General features: G+C 38.8%; 1 protein-coding gene across 1 annotated transcript; it reads left to right on the plus strand.

The window, feature by feature from the left end:
• The first annotated feature begins 3,582 nt into the window (after window positions 1–3,582).
• Window positions 3,583–14,402, plus strand: LOC145996349 (acid-sensing ion channel 2-like). The gene is made up of 3 exons (XM_083132780.1): window positions 3,583–3,607; window positions 13,624–13,769; window positions 13,956–14,402. Exons 1-3 carry the CDS (start codon window positions 3,583–3,585, stop codon window positions 14,400–14,402), a joined length of 618 nt encoding a protein of 205 aa, XP_082988906.1.
• Window positions 14,403–16,593: the final 2,191 nt, after the last annotated feature.

Consider the following 16,593-nt stretch of genomic DNA (forward strand, 5'->3'; position numbering starts at 1 on the left):
AATAGTAGGGACTGAGAATATACACATGAGTTAAAATTTGAGAAACTGCAATTACAATTACTAGCTCTGACAACAAAAATTTACATATCAAGGTACATCAAACTTGATTAGTTGGACCAAAGAATCACATATTGTGATTATATATAATTATAGAACATAATACCTTATATGTAAATTTTGCTTGAGAATTTGATTACCATATTCTGTTTATATACTGTACAATCCTGTATGGGAGTTCAATATATTCACACATATTCACACACACGCGAAATTTTTAACGTTGGTTCCTCATTATGTATGCAGGTTTACGGGTAATTAAAAAAAATACTAATCCTGATTAAATAAAACAGTGGAATATTGCAGAACAGAATATTTTCAACTTGTACTTGTCTTTACAAGGGAAGCAACATTCAATGAAGAATTTCATCAAGAGATGCGGCGACGACAAAGCAAAATAATAATTTAGTCACGTGACACCAAGAAATACGCAAGAGATTCACGAAGCTTTAGTACATCGAACCGTCCCGCTACGTTTCCTGTGCAATGATGTTAGGCGGCAAAGTTCATCGCAGAAGATGTGCGAATCCAAGGTCTTTCGACCACTACCCGCTCTTGAAGGAGACCTTTCTTTCAACCTCCGGCAGGGTTTATGTGAAGTCATCAAGATGAAACTTCTCAGTGTGTGTGCTATTTCCAGAACTGTAAAGCATGCAAAGCTCTTGTTTTAAAGAGATATAACATATTGAAAAGCATCGCAACACAACTTACATAGACTACATAAATGTAATGGTGCATAGAAAAAAATATAAGTAAGCAATAGCATAAATTTACCCACGGTTAGTGCTGGACAGAATTGAAAAAAAGAGCAACTCTGGATCAATTATTGTATTTCCTTCATAGTATTTCTCCTTTCATTTTTTGATCCTCCGCCTCAAATCAGACAGAACCATTTTCCTAGTGCATCTAGATTAGGAACCTGAAATGTCTTTTTCCGATAGGTTTTGCTCTCTCAATTTTTCGGAACTTCACATCGACCGTAAATGTACGGTAAACAAACTCAGAATTTTTCGTTTTCTTGAGGTAATGTGGACAAGCGCTTACAGCACCTTGAGATATTATTATCTCTCAGATACTAGAATATGAATCGCATAACAGGACCTTAGCGTTTACTGTGGATAAATATTGCCCCTCCCCCCCCGCCCCTTCCGTCTCCTGGTCGAAAGATTGACCCTGACGTTTGGCAAGCCTTGCGATGACTACGTAAAAATGTCACGCTTCGCCTCTGACGGCGTGTGTACCAGGTTTGCCCTTCTCCTTCCGATAGAGTATAAAAAACTTGTTCTCGATAGCGTGTTCAAAAATATTGCATAACCTACAACACGGCACAATGCGCATAAGATATGAAAAATCCACCAATTTTGAAACATACCGTCTGATTTTGTGCGATTGTAATACCATTCCTCTCATTCTAGACATCTAGCTGCAGAGCTAGTTTAAAATATATCGGACTAAATTTACAGTAATTTTGAGCTCACAAAAGTCATGATTACGTTCTAAGTGCCCCGTTCACCTACTTAGGCGAGGAGGGAAAATTTCCCTTAGGTCTTTCTCGCTGGGTCAGCTGCCGATCACTGTTGCCAACTTCGCTCTTTTGGAGCCAAATCTGGTTCTTTCGTGCACTCGTTTGACTGTGAACTGTGGCACCTTCCCTCTGCCCCACCATGATGCCACCACTGGCTCCGAACCATAAAGATCAACCTTTGCCATGAGTGTACATTTTGCACGTGACGCGATATTCATATGTAGGCTGCGTCACCCAACCCTCTTTCCTCCCCAGGTATTTTTATATATAGCGCTGTGGCTAAGGTGACGGGAATTCTATATTTTCGATTTCATATGAACATCATTGGATTATTGAGATGGGCGATGCCGCCAAATCTAGGCGGTGAAAACTAAGAATAAATTGGCATCACTTTAAAGCTAACGATAAGAGCAGTGCACACACCCCTCTGACACCTAAAATTACCCTAGGAGGCACTTTATGCATCATTCGTTAATCTAGCTCCTTGAAAGTCATCTTTAGCTCTATTAATGGTGAAGTGTAGCTCTTTTATGCACATCAGGTTTGGCAACACTGCTAGGATGGCCGTATGAGGCAAGGAGAAATGCATTAGGTTTATGGGACTATTATTTTATTCGTTTTCTCGGAAATATCAAACATCCAATGACGTAGAAAAGTACGTGGACGGAAAAAGGACACGTTGAACTATGTCATAGTAGTAGGAAAAGTCGAAACTCCCATTTGATTAGCCGTAACTTGAAGTTGAAGTCGATTTCCCATAAGGAATACATGGGATTCTGTAAATACTTATTAATCATATTTTTCAAACATTGTGTCTAGCTTACTAATCAACTAGAAAAACAGTTTCGACTTGCAGCATGGAGAGAAATGCATACTCTCTTGCACACTAAACCCTTTTTTAAATAGCAGTGCCCAATCCAACGATATTGAAATAAATGCACAACTAGTGCGTAATTGTCCCTCCTCGCCTTAAGCACGTGCTGTATTTCAAAAGCTTTAATACTTGTAGACGATTTGATGACAATAATGCTCTATGTTTCGTTTCCTAAACATAAAAACTGTAGGATTCGCCCAGTTTTGAAAATGTTAATAATAACGTAGATTATTGTTACTTGGAGCATATTACACATTTTCGATATGGTGTATAATCTCCTAGAGAATGTACTAAAGTGAAGTTCGAATAAAATTATCCGAACTCGCCTACATTGTACATCAACCTCGGTTATTATGCTTAGTTTAATTGTTTACTAGTTGCGGCCGTCCACATTTTGTCGTTGACACTTGGCTACAATACTTAGTTCGTGTAATGAAAACAGTTGGAACTTTCGTTTCAATAGCAATAATTGTATTACTTTCAGTCATGAATATTTGAAAAGTTACAATTAAAGCATTTCATTCTTCAAACAAATGACAAACGAATCAACAACATTCTGTCCTTGGATATATACCTTTTCTACCTCGTTCTCTGTCTGAAGTTCCTGTAACCTTACGTAACTTTTAATACAATTTATACCTCACAAATACATAACGTAAACTGTGTCGGTGGTCACAATGGACTGTTACATAGCGTACACTTTGGTTCTTTCAGTTTTCCCTTTGTATGTAAAGAAGAAGAGAAAACGTTATCTATTTGTGGAGTGCCATTTCTGAAATTAGTTTTCTTTCATGGATTGTGCACTCTAGTTACAAGCATAAGAAATTCACAAGATAATATTACGTTTTTATGCATACAAAAAAATCTTACACTGATCGCATTGAATGAGTATAGACTGGAAAATGAACAGCACGGAAAACGTAGGTCGATCGAAGACGCGATTTGAACAGAAAATGCGATATTTCCGCAGCAAACGTATTGGTGATAGCCCAGTGTGTAAAAATATAATGGTCACCACAATCAAAGACCTTAGAATGGAGGATCCTAATCGAAATACCAGAGGAATCGTTAGGAAGGCTGCCAGAAAGGTCATGGTATTGGGCCCTACTTGGTTAGTTCTCATGGTATGCTTCGGTGTGGTGATAATTCAGGTAAGTGCGAGCACATATTATGAGAAATTGTGATATGCATGTTAATGCATTTACATACTCTATGGCAAACATGAACTGTTCTTTTGATTTATGTAGAAATAGATGCTAAACTGGAAGCAATAAAAACACGAATTCTGATACAAATTACAACCTGAACATTAAATTTTACAAAATCAAGAAAATGGTTATTCCATTGCGCATATGTAATTTTTCAGCAGTGCAAAAGATTTCAAACTTTCTATACACAGTATCTGCTAAAAATGTGATTTAATGAACAACAGCATTTACATTAAAAAATAACATTTTTGCTGTAAGAACATTTTCAGTTTCACATAGTTACCATACTACCTTTGAGGGGCCTCCCCATGGCGCAGTGGTAGCGTCATTGCCTTGTAATCAAGGTGTCCCGGGTTCGATACCCGGTGGAGGCACAAGTGGTTCGGATCCCACATTAAACTGTAGGTCCAGTCCCGATTAGCCTTACTGTGCATAAAGTGGACTTAAAACACCAACTCAAACCAAACCATACTACCTTTGAAGATCATGGAGATGATGCCAAAACTGGTTAAAGATGATTTTTTTTTCAACTAGATCGTTTCTAATCTTCAAATTCATGAATATTTTCTTTCAAAAGTGACAAAGATTTTGATATAATACGAACTGCAAATAATGCTTGTTGATAGTAAGCATTATCAGCTTCATATGAGTTCATACGAAGGTGAATGTCATATTTCATACGTTAATATGTAAATTTAAATTATTATTTGTCTAATATATATATATATATATATATCACGAGCCCCTGTTACATCTTAGTTATCTAAAATATGTTAACGACAAAGAGATCACATACTGACCTACCTTCCAGATGCAACATTGCTACTGGAAGTTCAGCAAGCGCGATGTGTCTGTTAGCACTAGATTGGAAGTGAACAAAGAGTTGCAGCAACCAACAGTTACCATCTGCCGTTATCCTGGATACAAGATAAAGGTTCTTGAGGTAATCCTACACTGGACCTCAAAACAGCATTTTTTTCTTACTGGTGACCTATTAGCTAATCCTTGCATTCAGACTTCACAGCTTGGTATGACCCTGGGTGAGATCGACACAATTGTTCTTGTAACGTTTTCTTGTGTAATATATTGTCGTGCATTGTAGATTTAACAGTAAATGTGTACGCTATTGTTCTGCGTACTCCTGCCCTTTTTATTTTCTAATACACTACTATTAGATATTGTATTGTTCCACCACATAATCTGTTTTATTGATTATGGATTTCTTATGCTCTCGCGATGAGTAATTCTAAATGGAAGTGGGTACTGCAATGCTGCAACAGCGCTGCTATTATGTGCCAATGTACGTCCGAAATACATTAGACCCTTCAGTCCTCTCAAGTCACCTTAATGGAAAATATAAATGACTGATCCTTGCTTTCCTTTGTGATGGACATCACTGAACAGTGACATGATACGGGGGTATAGCGCACAAGCTGAGTATAACTAGCGTGTAACTGTAAAACATATTGAATAATTGTGAAAGTATACTAAGTGAACCTGATAATAGAATAGACTTTACATAATGTCCCAACAAGCACTGAGATACTACAGGGTTTTTGTGTCATCAACCATGTGAATGAACTACACTCTGTAAAAAAAAAAAAATAGCATCACTTCATTATTTTTGGTCGTCAGCATTTCGCTCGTGAATTATCAGTTGTTTTATTGATTTAATTCCACTTGTTGATTTGTTTTCCTAACAATTATATAAAACACTATATCTGTAGAATATATTTTTATTATTTAAGTCATAGTTGCATACATAATGCACTTTACAGAACTAATAACAAAATTATTGCAAATATAGCTTGTGGAACGTTTTCGCACAAAGACAATTTTTACAAGTAAAAAGATTGAACAAAGGTTTTTAATGCATCATGATATGTCAATTTGAAATGATAGTAAGTAAATACATTGACTAGTACTTAGTGTGGCCACCCCTGGCCTTCCTAAGTGTTTCCAACCTTCGAGGCATGCTATGAATGAGATTTTGACAATATTCGACCTCAATTTCATTCCAAACATGTACATTTGCTGCCATAAGTTCCTCTTTTGACCTGTACGTCTGATTACCAAGTTTTTTGCACATCATAGCCCACAGGTTTTCTATAGGATTCATGTCTGGAGAGGTGGGCGGCCACCAAAGTCTTTCAATATTCATATCATGAAACCAGTTATCCACCACCTGAGCACGGTGACAGGTTGCATTATCGTCTTGAAAAATAAAGTAGTCCAAATTCTGTCCAGAAAAATGATCTCCTGCAGTTTGTAGAACTTTCCGATTCAGGATTTCCAGATATTGATCAGCCTTAACGGTCCATGTGCAAATATGCATACTGCCAATCCCTTTTGCAGAGAAACATGCCCAAATCATAACACTGCCACAAAACTTTTGAGTTTCTAAAATACAAGATTTTGCAAGTTCTTCTCCCTTTCGCATCCACAGTTCAACTGAGCTGTCATTCCCCAGCAATTTAAATCGTTTTTCATCAGAAGATATCGCATGTTCCCAATCTGTATCATTCCATGCGCCATAACGCGTGACAAACTCACGCTAGCTTTTGCATGTGCGTCAGTTAGTCTAGGTTTTTTTTACGTGGGCAGTGTTTAGAAACACCCTGTTTCTTTAGTCGGGATACTACAGTAGCATGAGTAAGATTAACTCCCACATTATTTTGAAGTTTATGTGCAATTTGGCATGAACTCATTCCTCTGTTCTTCAGTGCCATGTCCTTTATCATACGATCCAGTCAAGGTGATGTCTTTTTCTTTCTGTCACAGTGACTTCTCAATGATGATTTTCCATGTTCTTGTTACTTTTGCAGGCAGCTGCTAACTGTGGATTGATGTATTTGAAGTTGCCGACCAAATTCTCTCTGAGAATGACCATCCAGCAAGAACCATTCCTTGGTTACATAAAATGTTATATTTCTGCCCATTTTTTTTTTCGAGAAAACACTCTCAAATACACTACACATCACCAGAACACTTCACAAATATGATAACGTATCCAAACTGTCAATAATGAACATGTAGTTGCAACATAAAACACGTCACAAGTTGCTCTACTAACAATCGTTTTACAGATTCCTCACAATTGATTACGAAGCCTTGCAGCAGTAACTGATTGCAACACCCTCTAGCGGACACTCAAAACACTAAATCAACAAAAGAATAACACCACACTATGCAGTGATACCAGACCAATGCTTCAATGAATTGATTTCAAGTTGTGCAGGAAAGATGCATGCATGCGAAACTCAAAATTGTCAACATCCGTACTAAGAATGCAGTGATGCTAATTTTTTTTTACAGAGTGTATAAGCAAACTCTCCCTGTCGCACTGTATTACGTGTAGCATGAATAGTGTACTGCGTAAGCCATGGACAAACTCCCCTTGTTGTACTGTATAATGTGTAGCATGGATAGTGTACTGTGTAAGCCATGGTAAAACTTTCCATGTTGTACTGTATAATGTGTAGCATGGATAGTGTACTGCGTAAGACATGCGCAAACTCCCCTTGTTATACTGTATAATGTGTAGCATGGATAGTGTACTGTGTAAGCCATGGGAAAACTCTCCTTGTTGTACTGTATAATGTGTAGCATGGATAGTGTACTGTGTAAGCCATGGGCAAACTCTCCTTGTCGTATTGCATAACATGGAAAGTGCAATCTCTGAACAAACACTTCCTGTCCTACTGTATAATGTTCACTCTTCCCTCTCAGCCTCTTTGCTCTCCATGCCCAGACATAATGTAAGAGAGGTATCAGGTTTCCTGTTCGCTACTTTTCTCCTCCCTCCTCCTTGCCATTTCCATTACATTCTCCACTTTACATTCATCCACGTCATTAATATATTTGTCTTCCATGGGACGCGATATAAAATATGAAATTTCGTCTCTTCTGCACAACTTCCACAATAAGACCTACCTTCTTCTCTTCCAGAAATACAAGTGGGTATTCCACCTTACACCAGTAGTCTATGGTTCGAATATTAAATCCCTGAAGGATCTCTGGGAGGAAGCCACTTACAAGCCGAAGGAAATATATATGATGAATTGACGTATGGAGGCCACCATAACTATCTAGGTGATTACTGTTGATAGCAATTTTTGCTTCAGAGTCATTCCATGTGAAAGTCGACAAACGAGGTTAATTTATTTTAATTGAAAGCATCACTTACACAGGAAATTGAAATAAAATTATAATTATTAATACACATATGACTTTTAAATAAAAAAGTAAGGTCCTTTTTGCAATAAAAACGAAGTAAGTAAATGTTTTTCAAAATACATTTATTTTCTGAATTTACATACACTTCACTATTTTTCTACATAATTTCTTTGGCGGTTAAAACATTTATCGTAACGAACTACGAGTGTTTGGATCTCCTCCTCATAGAACTCTGCCGCTGTGATGATAGCCAGTTAGTAGTAGAGGCTAAATGCAAGGTCTGTTTGTGAATGCTGTTTGAAATTGCGCGTGCGCGTGGGAATGAGTGCGCGCGCAGGCTCCCGGCATTCGTTGAGCAGCATCCGACGCCATTTGTATTCACGGCGTCAGTTTGTACGCTTCGTTAAAATGTTTAAGAAAATCGAGCGCCCCGCCAACTGTGCAATACGATCAGTCATCCGATTATTAACAGGAAAAAACATGAAACCTGCGGATATTCATCGCCAGATATATGAAATTTACGGAGACAATGCAATGAATTTCAGTGCGAAAATGGGTGAGATTGTTCAAGGAAGGTCGGGAAAACGTCCATGACGAATCGCGCTCTGGCCGGTCATATGTAATCACTGAAGAGTTGGTGCACGCAGTTGACACCTACATTCACGCAGACAGGAGATTCACAATTTCCAAGTTGCCATCGGAATTCCCACAAATGTCAAGGTCAGTTTTGTTTAAAATTGTGTCTGAGAACTTGCAGATCAAGAAATTGTGTTGTCGATGGGTTCCTAAACTGTTGAGTGAGGAACATAAAAAGAAAAGATTGGTGCTTTTACATTTTTCACTCTCTACAACGAGGAAGGTGATGAGTTTTTGAGTCATGTCGTCGTAGGAGATGAGACATGGGTGTCCCACGTGACTCCTGAGTCAAAACAACAATCGATGGAGTGGCGACACACATCAACGCCGGTCAAAGTGAAAGCAAAACAGATACTTTCAAAGCGCAAGATCATGGCAACTGTGTTTTGGGACAGGCAGGGTGTTTTGTTAGTGGACTTTTTGCCGCAAGGATCAACAATTAACTCAGCTTCCTACTGTGAGACCCTAAGAGAACTTCGTCGAGCAATCCAGAACAAACGGCGTGGAATGCTGTCAGCCGGTGTCGTACTGATTCATGACAATGCAAGGCCACATGCTGCGGTTCACACTCAAGATCTGATCGAATCTTTTGGCTGGGAGGTATTCGATCAACCGCCAAACAGTCCAGAATTGAACCTAGCTGCTACAACCTCTTCCGCCACCTGAATACCTTCCTGCGCGACAAGGGTTTAGATACTGATGAGGAAGTGAAAACGACCGTGAGTAACTGGCTACCATCACAGGCGGCAGAGTTCTATGAGGAGGGTATCCAAAAATTCGTAGTTCGTTACGATAAATGTTTAAACCGGCAAGGAAAAAATAATGAAGTGTATGTAAATTCAGAAAATAAATGTTTTTTTGAAAAACATTTATTTACTTCGTTTTTATTGCAAAACTGAAATTAATTAAAAAATAACCCTAGTATTATTTAAAACCTATTACTTTTTATAGTGAAGTGGGATTTTGTGTGTGGCGTTTCCATTTAATTTAGCCTCATTATTACACAGTATTACATCATAAGAAAACTAAATTAATTCTAATCTAGTTCTAATTGTCTCTTTTATTGTTTCTATCTTACTTTATTTCTGAAACAAACATTAGTTTGAAGAATCTATTTTTGATAATATTCATAGTTTTTGCATTGTTCCATAATCCTACATGTGCATAATGCCACACCCGTAACAAGCCAAAAATGTTAAGAACTAAAGCATGTAGTAATATTTTTAGAAACTAAAAGTATATAACGTCGAGTAAAGTTCGCTTTCTGAAAATAAAATGATTTTGTTTCAGTAAACCCATATATTTCACAGGGACTTGTGAAAGACTGAGAAAGGTCATAATGTCATGTCTCAGAAGTGTCACACCTTTCACAAATATATATATATTAATATATATCTAAAAATTAGCTGAAAATTGAGATGGGAGGGAAATTCTGAAATCAAATACCTTTCATCAAGGAAAATGAAATTACTTGAATTGATGGAGTTACATATTGGAAGGTGCTAAGAATATAATTATAAAAATGAATGTAAATTCCTCTGAATGCCACACCCGTCACAATGGAATTGCTCTTCACATCCTCCTTCCAGAGCGTTGTGTAACCTTGAGGAAACGTTGGAGCTTTTATTATGACAACAGAAGTTGATTAAATATCATCTTCTTTTGTGAGCCTTGAAACAATGCGTTTCACAACATGTTTTGTGGAACATATACAATGCAAAGGCCGTGCTAAATATTATATAATCATTTCGATATCAATTTTTGAGACGGTAAGTAAGTACTCGTAACGTTTATCTTCTGAAATTATTTGTTTAACAAATTATATATATATATATATATATATATATATATATATATATATATATAGGGTGATTCTAAAGGTATAGTACAAACGAAAACCACAGATACCTCCCATGAAATAGAGACGAAAGTTCCCCTTCCACTTTGCCGAGAGATGCCTCCGTGAGGAGCTAGACAACGCCGAAAAGTGTGAAAATGAACTTCACACCTCTGTACAGCGAGTACCAGTGAAGATAGAAAGGCGGAACAAACGAAGTCAAAAGGAACACCAAAGTCGCCCATCCGAAAAACACTAGGCGGCAGCTGCGCAACGCATGCGCATGGGGTTCCACAAAGGAAATAGGAGTGTCCCGCAAGACAAGTGAAGGGAAAGGGTAGCGATCGACAACGGTAGGGACAAAAGAAGCAATGAAGCATGAAGTAACAATTGCACAGCGGGAAACAAACACATGCAGCGCGTGGGTAGTCCCCAAACACAGTGGGGAGACACCGCAGCAAGAACAAAGCACGGTTCAACAAAAGAGAAAGAGGACCGGACGGGGAATGGTACCTGTCAAGGAGACAACAACGCTGCCGTGCACTGTTTCGCAGCAGGAAATGATGTCACAGATGCGATTAAATGTTGTTTGTGGATGCCATCATTCATGCGGGAAAACGGGATTTTTTGAACGACTGTAGCGCGGAAACGACGCACCAACAAGAAAAATGTTACTGAGAAAAGTTTTTTTCTTTGATGCCCTCTATACATTTCTGTGGTCCGTGGGCGCCATTAAAATGACGCGCTATATATACCGCGTGAGGCACCTAAAAGTACCACCTGAAATAGCGAAGAAACCAGAAACAGTAGCGATGTGAGGTTTGCGGGAAACAATAATATCAAATGGGGCTCGTAAATCGGAGGTATGGGCTGCGTTGAAAAATATCGACAAATGGGGCATCTGGAGCAAAGTCATATTTTTTTTAAATGGAACGATATACAATAACATGCATAATATAAAAGAGCACACGCAGAGAAACACAACGCCGTTGGTCTCATGCATCTACTGCACATGGGAACGAAGATATGGCCATGTGAAAATATGTAAACAAACTAACAAGTGGCCCACTTGACCGTCAGTACCACTGCATGTACAAGTATGAGATGTCGGAAGCCATTGGACAAGATGAAGACAGAACGTGTTAAAGGAAGAAAAAATACAGTAGACATCGTCAGTACCATGTATTTGACAGTGTTACAGCATAATGAAAATGACCATGACAGTATGTCGAAGAACCACTGCGTAAGAAGCGAAAACCTGTCAAAGTGTGTGTTCAAAGTGGTGGCCGTCAGCTGCGATACAGGCAACGAGACGCCCACGCAAAGATCGTTGCACAGAATGTAGCATCTCGTAGGGAATGTCCCTACAGGCCGCAGTAATGCGGTGTTGCATATTCTCTGGAGTTGTTGGCACATCCCGGTAGACAATGTCCTTCAGCTTTCCCCACAGGAAAAAGTCTAACGGTGGCAACTCTGGGGAACGAGCCGGCCATTTGACAGGCCCTCCACGTCCAATCCAACGATTTGGAAATGTATTTTCCACACATGCTGTAGCGCGTCTTGCACTGTGAGCTGGGCACCCGTCATGTTGGTACCACATTTCCCTCCTTGTCTGAAGTGGTACGTCCTCCAATAGTACAGGCAGTTCATGTTGTAAAAACCGTATGTATCGGTCAGCATTCAGTGTCCCTTGTATAAAAAAAGGGCCAATGAGATGTTCACCCACTATACCATACCACACGTTCACACTCCATGGGCGCTGGCGTTCAACTTGACGAAGCCAATGTGGATTTGTCACCGGATATCTCTCTGCGTACACACGGTAGGCTTCTGAGGCATTCTTTCGGCATTCCCCATAAATCAGGATCATGTCCGCTTTTTCTATGTTTGTGAACACCATAATCTTCGCTCTTACCACTACGACTGCTTGCTATGAACTAACACGATCTCGTGGACCTGCTATCAAAACTTGCTCTGCGTAAAGGCAGTTCTGTCAGGCACCTGAGAAGTCTTACATGCCGTGGTACTGACGGTCAAGTGGGCCATTTGTTAGTTTGTTTACATATTTTCACATGGCCATATCTTCGTTCCTATGTGCAGTAGATGCATGAGACCAACTACGTTGTGTTTCTCTGCGTGTGCTCTTTTATATTATGCATGTTATTGTATATTGTTCCATTAAAAAAAATATGACTTTGCTCCAGATGCCCCATTTGTCGATATTTTTCGACGCAGCCCATACCTCCGATTTACGAGCCCCATTTAATATTATTGTTTCCCGCAAACCTCACATCGCTACTGTTTCTGGTTTCTTCGCTATTTCAGGTGGTACTTTTAGCTGCCTCACGCGGTATAGTATAATCTCTCCAACAGGAGGTGAAATTCACGAGGATAGTAGAATGTACTTCACAAACGGAAGATGTGGTATCTTGTCCATAAACCAAACAGCAAGAAGAGGTTATATATTCACCGTGAAGACGGGATAATACAGCAATTTGGACGAAAATCCAGGCTTGATCATCAATATACATGATCAGAAGGAACCTTGGATTGGTACGTATTATCACGTGCTGACAAATGAAGACTAGCACATTGTTATTATGAACTATTCCCTCTTTTGAAAACTTTTGTTATTGTGTGGATGCAGGCTTGTACAGTGCGTTCGTTTTGGCTCTGGACCGAGATTGTGTGTGAACAACTTTGAGCAACTCTTATAACACAGGTTAATACTCGTTTTGGAATATAAAAATAATTGTCTACGTGCTAAGGATATGCCGGTATTTGCGCCATGTCACGCCATGCCACGAGCTATTTCGGCCCAGAACCAAAACGAACGCACTGTATATATCAGGTTGATGCATTAGTTAGTAGCTTTTTATTATTATTATTATTTGATACTCATTTGAGATGAAGAAAGACAGAAATTAATCAGTAATATATTTTTCTTCATTGTCTATGCCTTTCTTCCAATTATGAGGCAGTTATTATATTCCAAGACATCGTAAAGCCAAGTTTAAAGAGGATTTTCATTTTCAAAATGGGCTTACAAATTTGTAAGTACATAGAAAATTATTCGAAAGCGTTACAGAGCTTGTTTTGGTGTCATTCTGTAAGGAAATACAAATCTGACTGGCGTCGAGGAATAGTACCGAATTCCCCCAACATGTGCGCCAGCGATAGTTCGATTAAAAGTGACTGCTTTCACAGGTCAAGAGCCAACTGACTATAACTATCAAACGTGTCAAGCTTCTCCTTTCCCAAAACAATATAAACTCTGCTCACTGCTTTAAAGTGCCTTTACTCCTTTCAGAGTACGACATTAATTGGATCCAGAAAACCAGCTTAAGAATTGTGCCGGGCGAACAGGCATCCATCAGTATCAGACTGCAGAGTGTCCATGCGCTGAACTACCCTCAGAACCCCTGCATTGAGGACAGGAACTACAGCGTTACGAAGGTATTTATAAATATTACGGTACACACAGCAGAGTCGGTCGCCATGTTTGCATAAATAATACGTTTGGCAACAACAGCCCTCGGTAGCTGTACAATCCTGCTTATGGTAGTGTCATTCTGTTTTCATATGTAAATATTTAGTGAGGAGATTAAAACCTTTACTGAACCCATTACCAGTATCTTTCAGTGTGTATCCAAGTGCGTCGACAAGTGGGTGACCAATAACAGCGGATGCACGGGGCCTTGGATGACCGTCTCCGGGCATCCCGAATGCAACTACATTCATTGGTACGGGGAACTTATGTATTTGTACTTTGAAGCTACTCGGAATTATTACACGTTGTGCAACTGTCCCCGTCCCTGCTACACCACGAGTATCGTAATGGATTACTCAACTGTGGATCGAATAGGTGGAAAGGATGGTTTGTATAACGTTGTCTTCATCAGGATTTCAACCGACTTCGTGGAGAGGCTGGAGGAGGTGTGGGCCTACGACGGGTCCCAGCTCCTGGCGGACGTCGGAGGGTCCCTGGGTTTCCTGCTGGGCGTCTCAGTCATCAGCATGTCCCATTCACTGCAGAAGCTGCTGCGTGGAATTTATCAGTACTTCAAGCTTTATCTGCGTCGCCAGTAAAGCTGTAATACATGTCTATGTTTGTTGTTATTTCTATTTTTAACAGAAATGATATAATTCCAAACGTGTGACCAGCCTCACAGTATGGGTTGAGTCATGTGATTACTTGTACTTCGCTTTTATAACACTTTTGGCTAACCTTGCAATGAGCAAATGAGTGACGATATGATGAAATTGATGTTCACACAGAACCCCATGCCCAGTCTTGGATTCGAATCCGGGACCTTTGGTGTCGTAGCGGCCTGTGCCACGGAGGACGGTTCAAAACATTGGGTCGTCCTACATAATTTATGTATAGAATACGAATTGATTAAAAATACTTTATTAAACTGAAGTGATGATAATGAAGTACAAGAGAGTCACCAAGCACGGATGTCCAAACTTCTTTTACTGTATGATTAGCAATGTTTTTATAAATGTAATAAACTTTCGAAAATATTTCTAAAAATATTTATTTGATTAGAAATCCTTCATTTTGATCCAGAGAAGAAAACAAAATATGTTTAATAATATTAGAAATTTTTGAAATAAAAGCAGAAATTCAGTAGTTGGGAGATTGCTTCCTCAGGTTCGTTGTGCTTTCTTAGAAAATAACTCTAGACAATATAGGGGAACACAATAAATGTATCATTTTCGTTAATTTATACAGATACTCAGAAAACATTAATTTCTGACATTATACTCGTATTAATTATTTATATATTTGAGCCCTTTATGTATATTTATATTATCCCATCTGGAACTGAGCACATTAACTCATCCACTATACTGCATCTCACTAACTCGTTCGTCATCTTAATGTGGCTGGGAACTTCACTGCAACACAGAAATAACAATTCATCTCAGCATCTCGGCATTCGGCGTTTCTGGAACAATTCTACGTTTTTAGCAACCCGGCGACTAAACAGTATATCTATTCAGGAACACAGCAATCCTTAGATTCGTCGACAATTCCTTAGCTCAGAAAAACGCTTTTCTGTTTCTATTTACTCCCTCGTCGGATTTAAACAACTTGAGGTTTCAATTTATTGTTCCCACTACTTGAGGGCTGCGGTTGGAGATTGCCTACACGGTTGGAGATCGGTTAGTCCACATGAACTCTCCAGCCTAACCATTACCAGTGCGTAGTTCGAGATAGATTAGTTCATTGAACTCCAACTATCGACTATTTTTGGGAAATATATTATATTTTTATGCCCCAACAACTGCAAACAGAAAATGTTAATCACTAGAGAAGTTGAAAGTGGATTGCCATTAGCCGAAAAGTTTACGTCGCCGAAGGGTAGACGACAGGAAAGAAAATGCATTGGCAACGCTGAGTATCACCATTACCCTCTCCTATTTACAATTTCTACCAAACGGAAAAGAAAAGTTTAAGACAAACGAGCTTCTTTGACGAACTGTCACAACATATTGACTGTCGATTTTCCAAGCCAGATCGTTCGAACGAGCCCGAGTCAAGCGATTGGGCTCGAAAACTAGACTTCACCAAATTATCACACAGGAATTTGCTTCCATGAAAAATCGCCGAGGATTGGTAATGGGCACTTTACAATATCGTAATTCTTGTACTAGTAACAGCGTATTTTCATATGTAATTATAACATACATTTTTTTAGTTTCTCTGTTGTCTTAACCTTTCGTATCAATATATATATATAAAAACAAAGGAGGAGAAAGGAAACACTCTCCAGACAGTGGAAAAAAATTCAAATTTTCGCTAGGTTTTTCGTAGTATCTTCACAGTAAGAAGAAAGACTTTTTACTACGAAGTTGCTATGATAAAGCTAGCGAAAATTCAATTTTTTTGCACTGTCTGGTGAGTGTTTCCTTTCTCCTTTTTAATTTTTATTAGGCCTTTTGGCCCTCCTTGCTTTTATCCATTTTTTCCCACTTTATATATATATATATATACCGGGTGAGTCACCTAAAATTACCACCGGAAATATTTCGTGGACAACAATAAATATTGAAAAATTGTTTTCCGGAATATCTTTCCGATTCATGCAAAAACCTTCTCTTGTTTGCTGACGATTGCAAAATATATAGTAAAATCTCCAATTTCAGTGACATGACACTTCTGCAAAAGAATTTAGATTCTCTAATATAGTGGTGTGAATTATGGAACTTAAAACTCAACCCTCAATAATGTACCATGATGACCTTCTCCTTAAAGAAAATCACATTTAAT

The sequence above is a fragment of the Lepisma saccharinum genome, chromosome 12, assembly GCF_977018435.1.
Source record: "Lepisma saccharinum chromosome 12, izLepSacc3.1, whole genome shotgun sequence".
NCBI classification, from domain to species: Eukaryota; Metazoa; Arthropoda; class Insecta; order Zygentoma; family Lepismatidae; genus Lepisma; species Lepisma saccharinum.

What these genes read in the sequence shown, in the direction of transcription:
- LOC145996349 (XM_083132780.1), top strand. Translation starts at nt 3,583, where the DNA reads ATGCTTCGGTGTGGTGATAATTCAG. An exon ending in TCGGTGTGGTGATAATTCAG is followed by an intron (nt 3,608 to 13,623) that starts GTAAGTGCGAGC and finishes TACTCCTTTCAG; the next exon opens with AGTACGACATTAATTGGATC. An exon ending in GGAACTACAGCGTTACGAAG is followed by an intron (nt 13,770 to 13,955) that starts GTATTTATAAAT and finishes AGTATCTTTCAG; the next exon opens with TGTGTATCCAAGTGCGTCGA.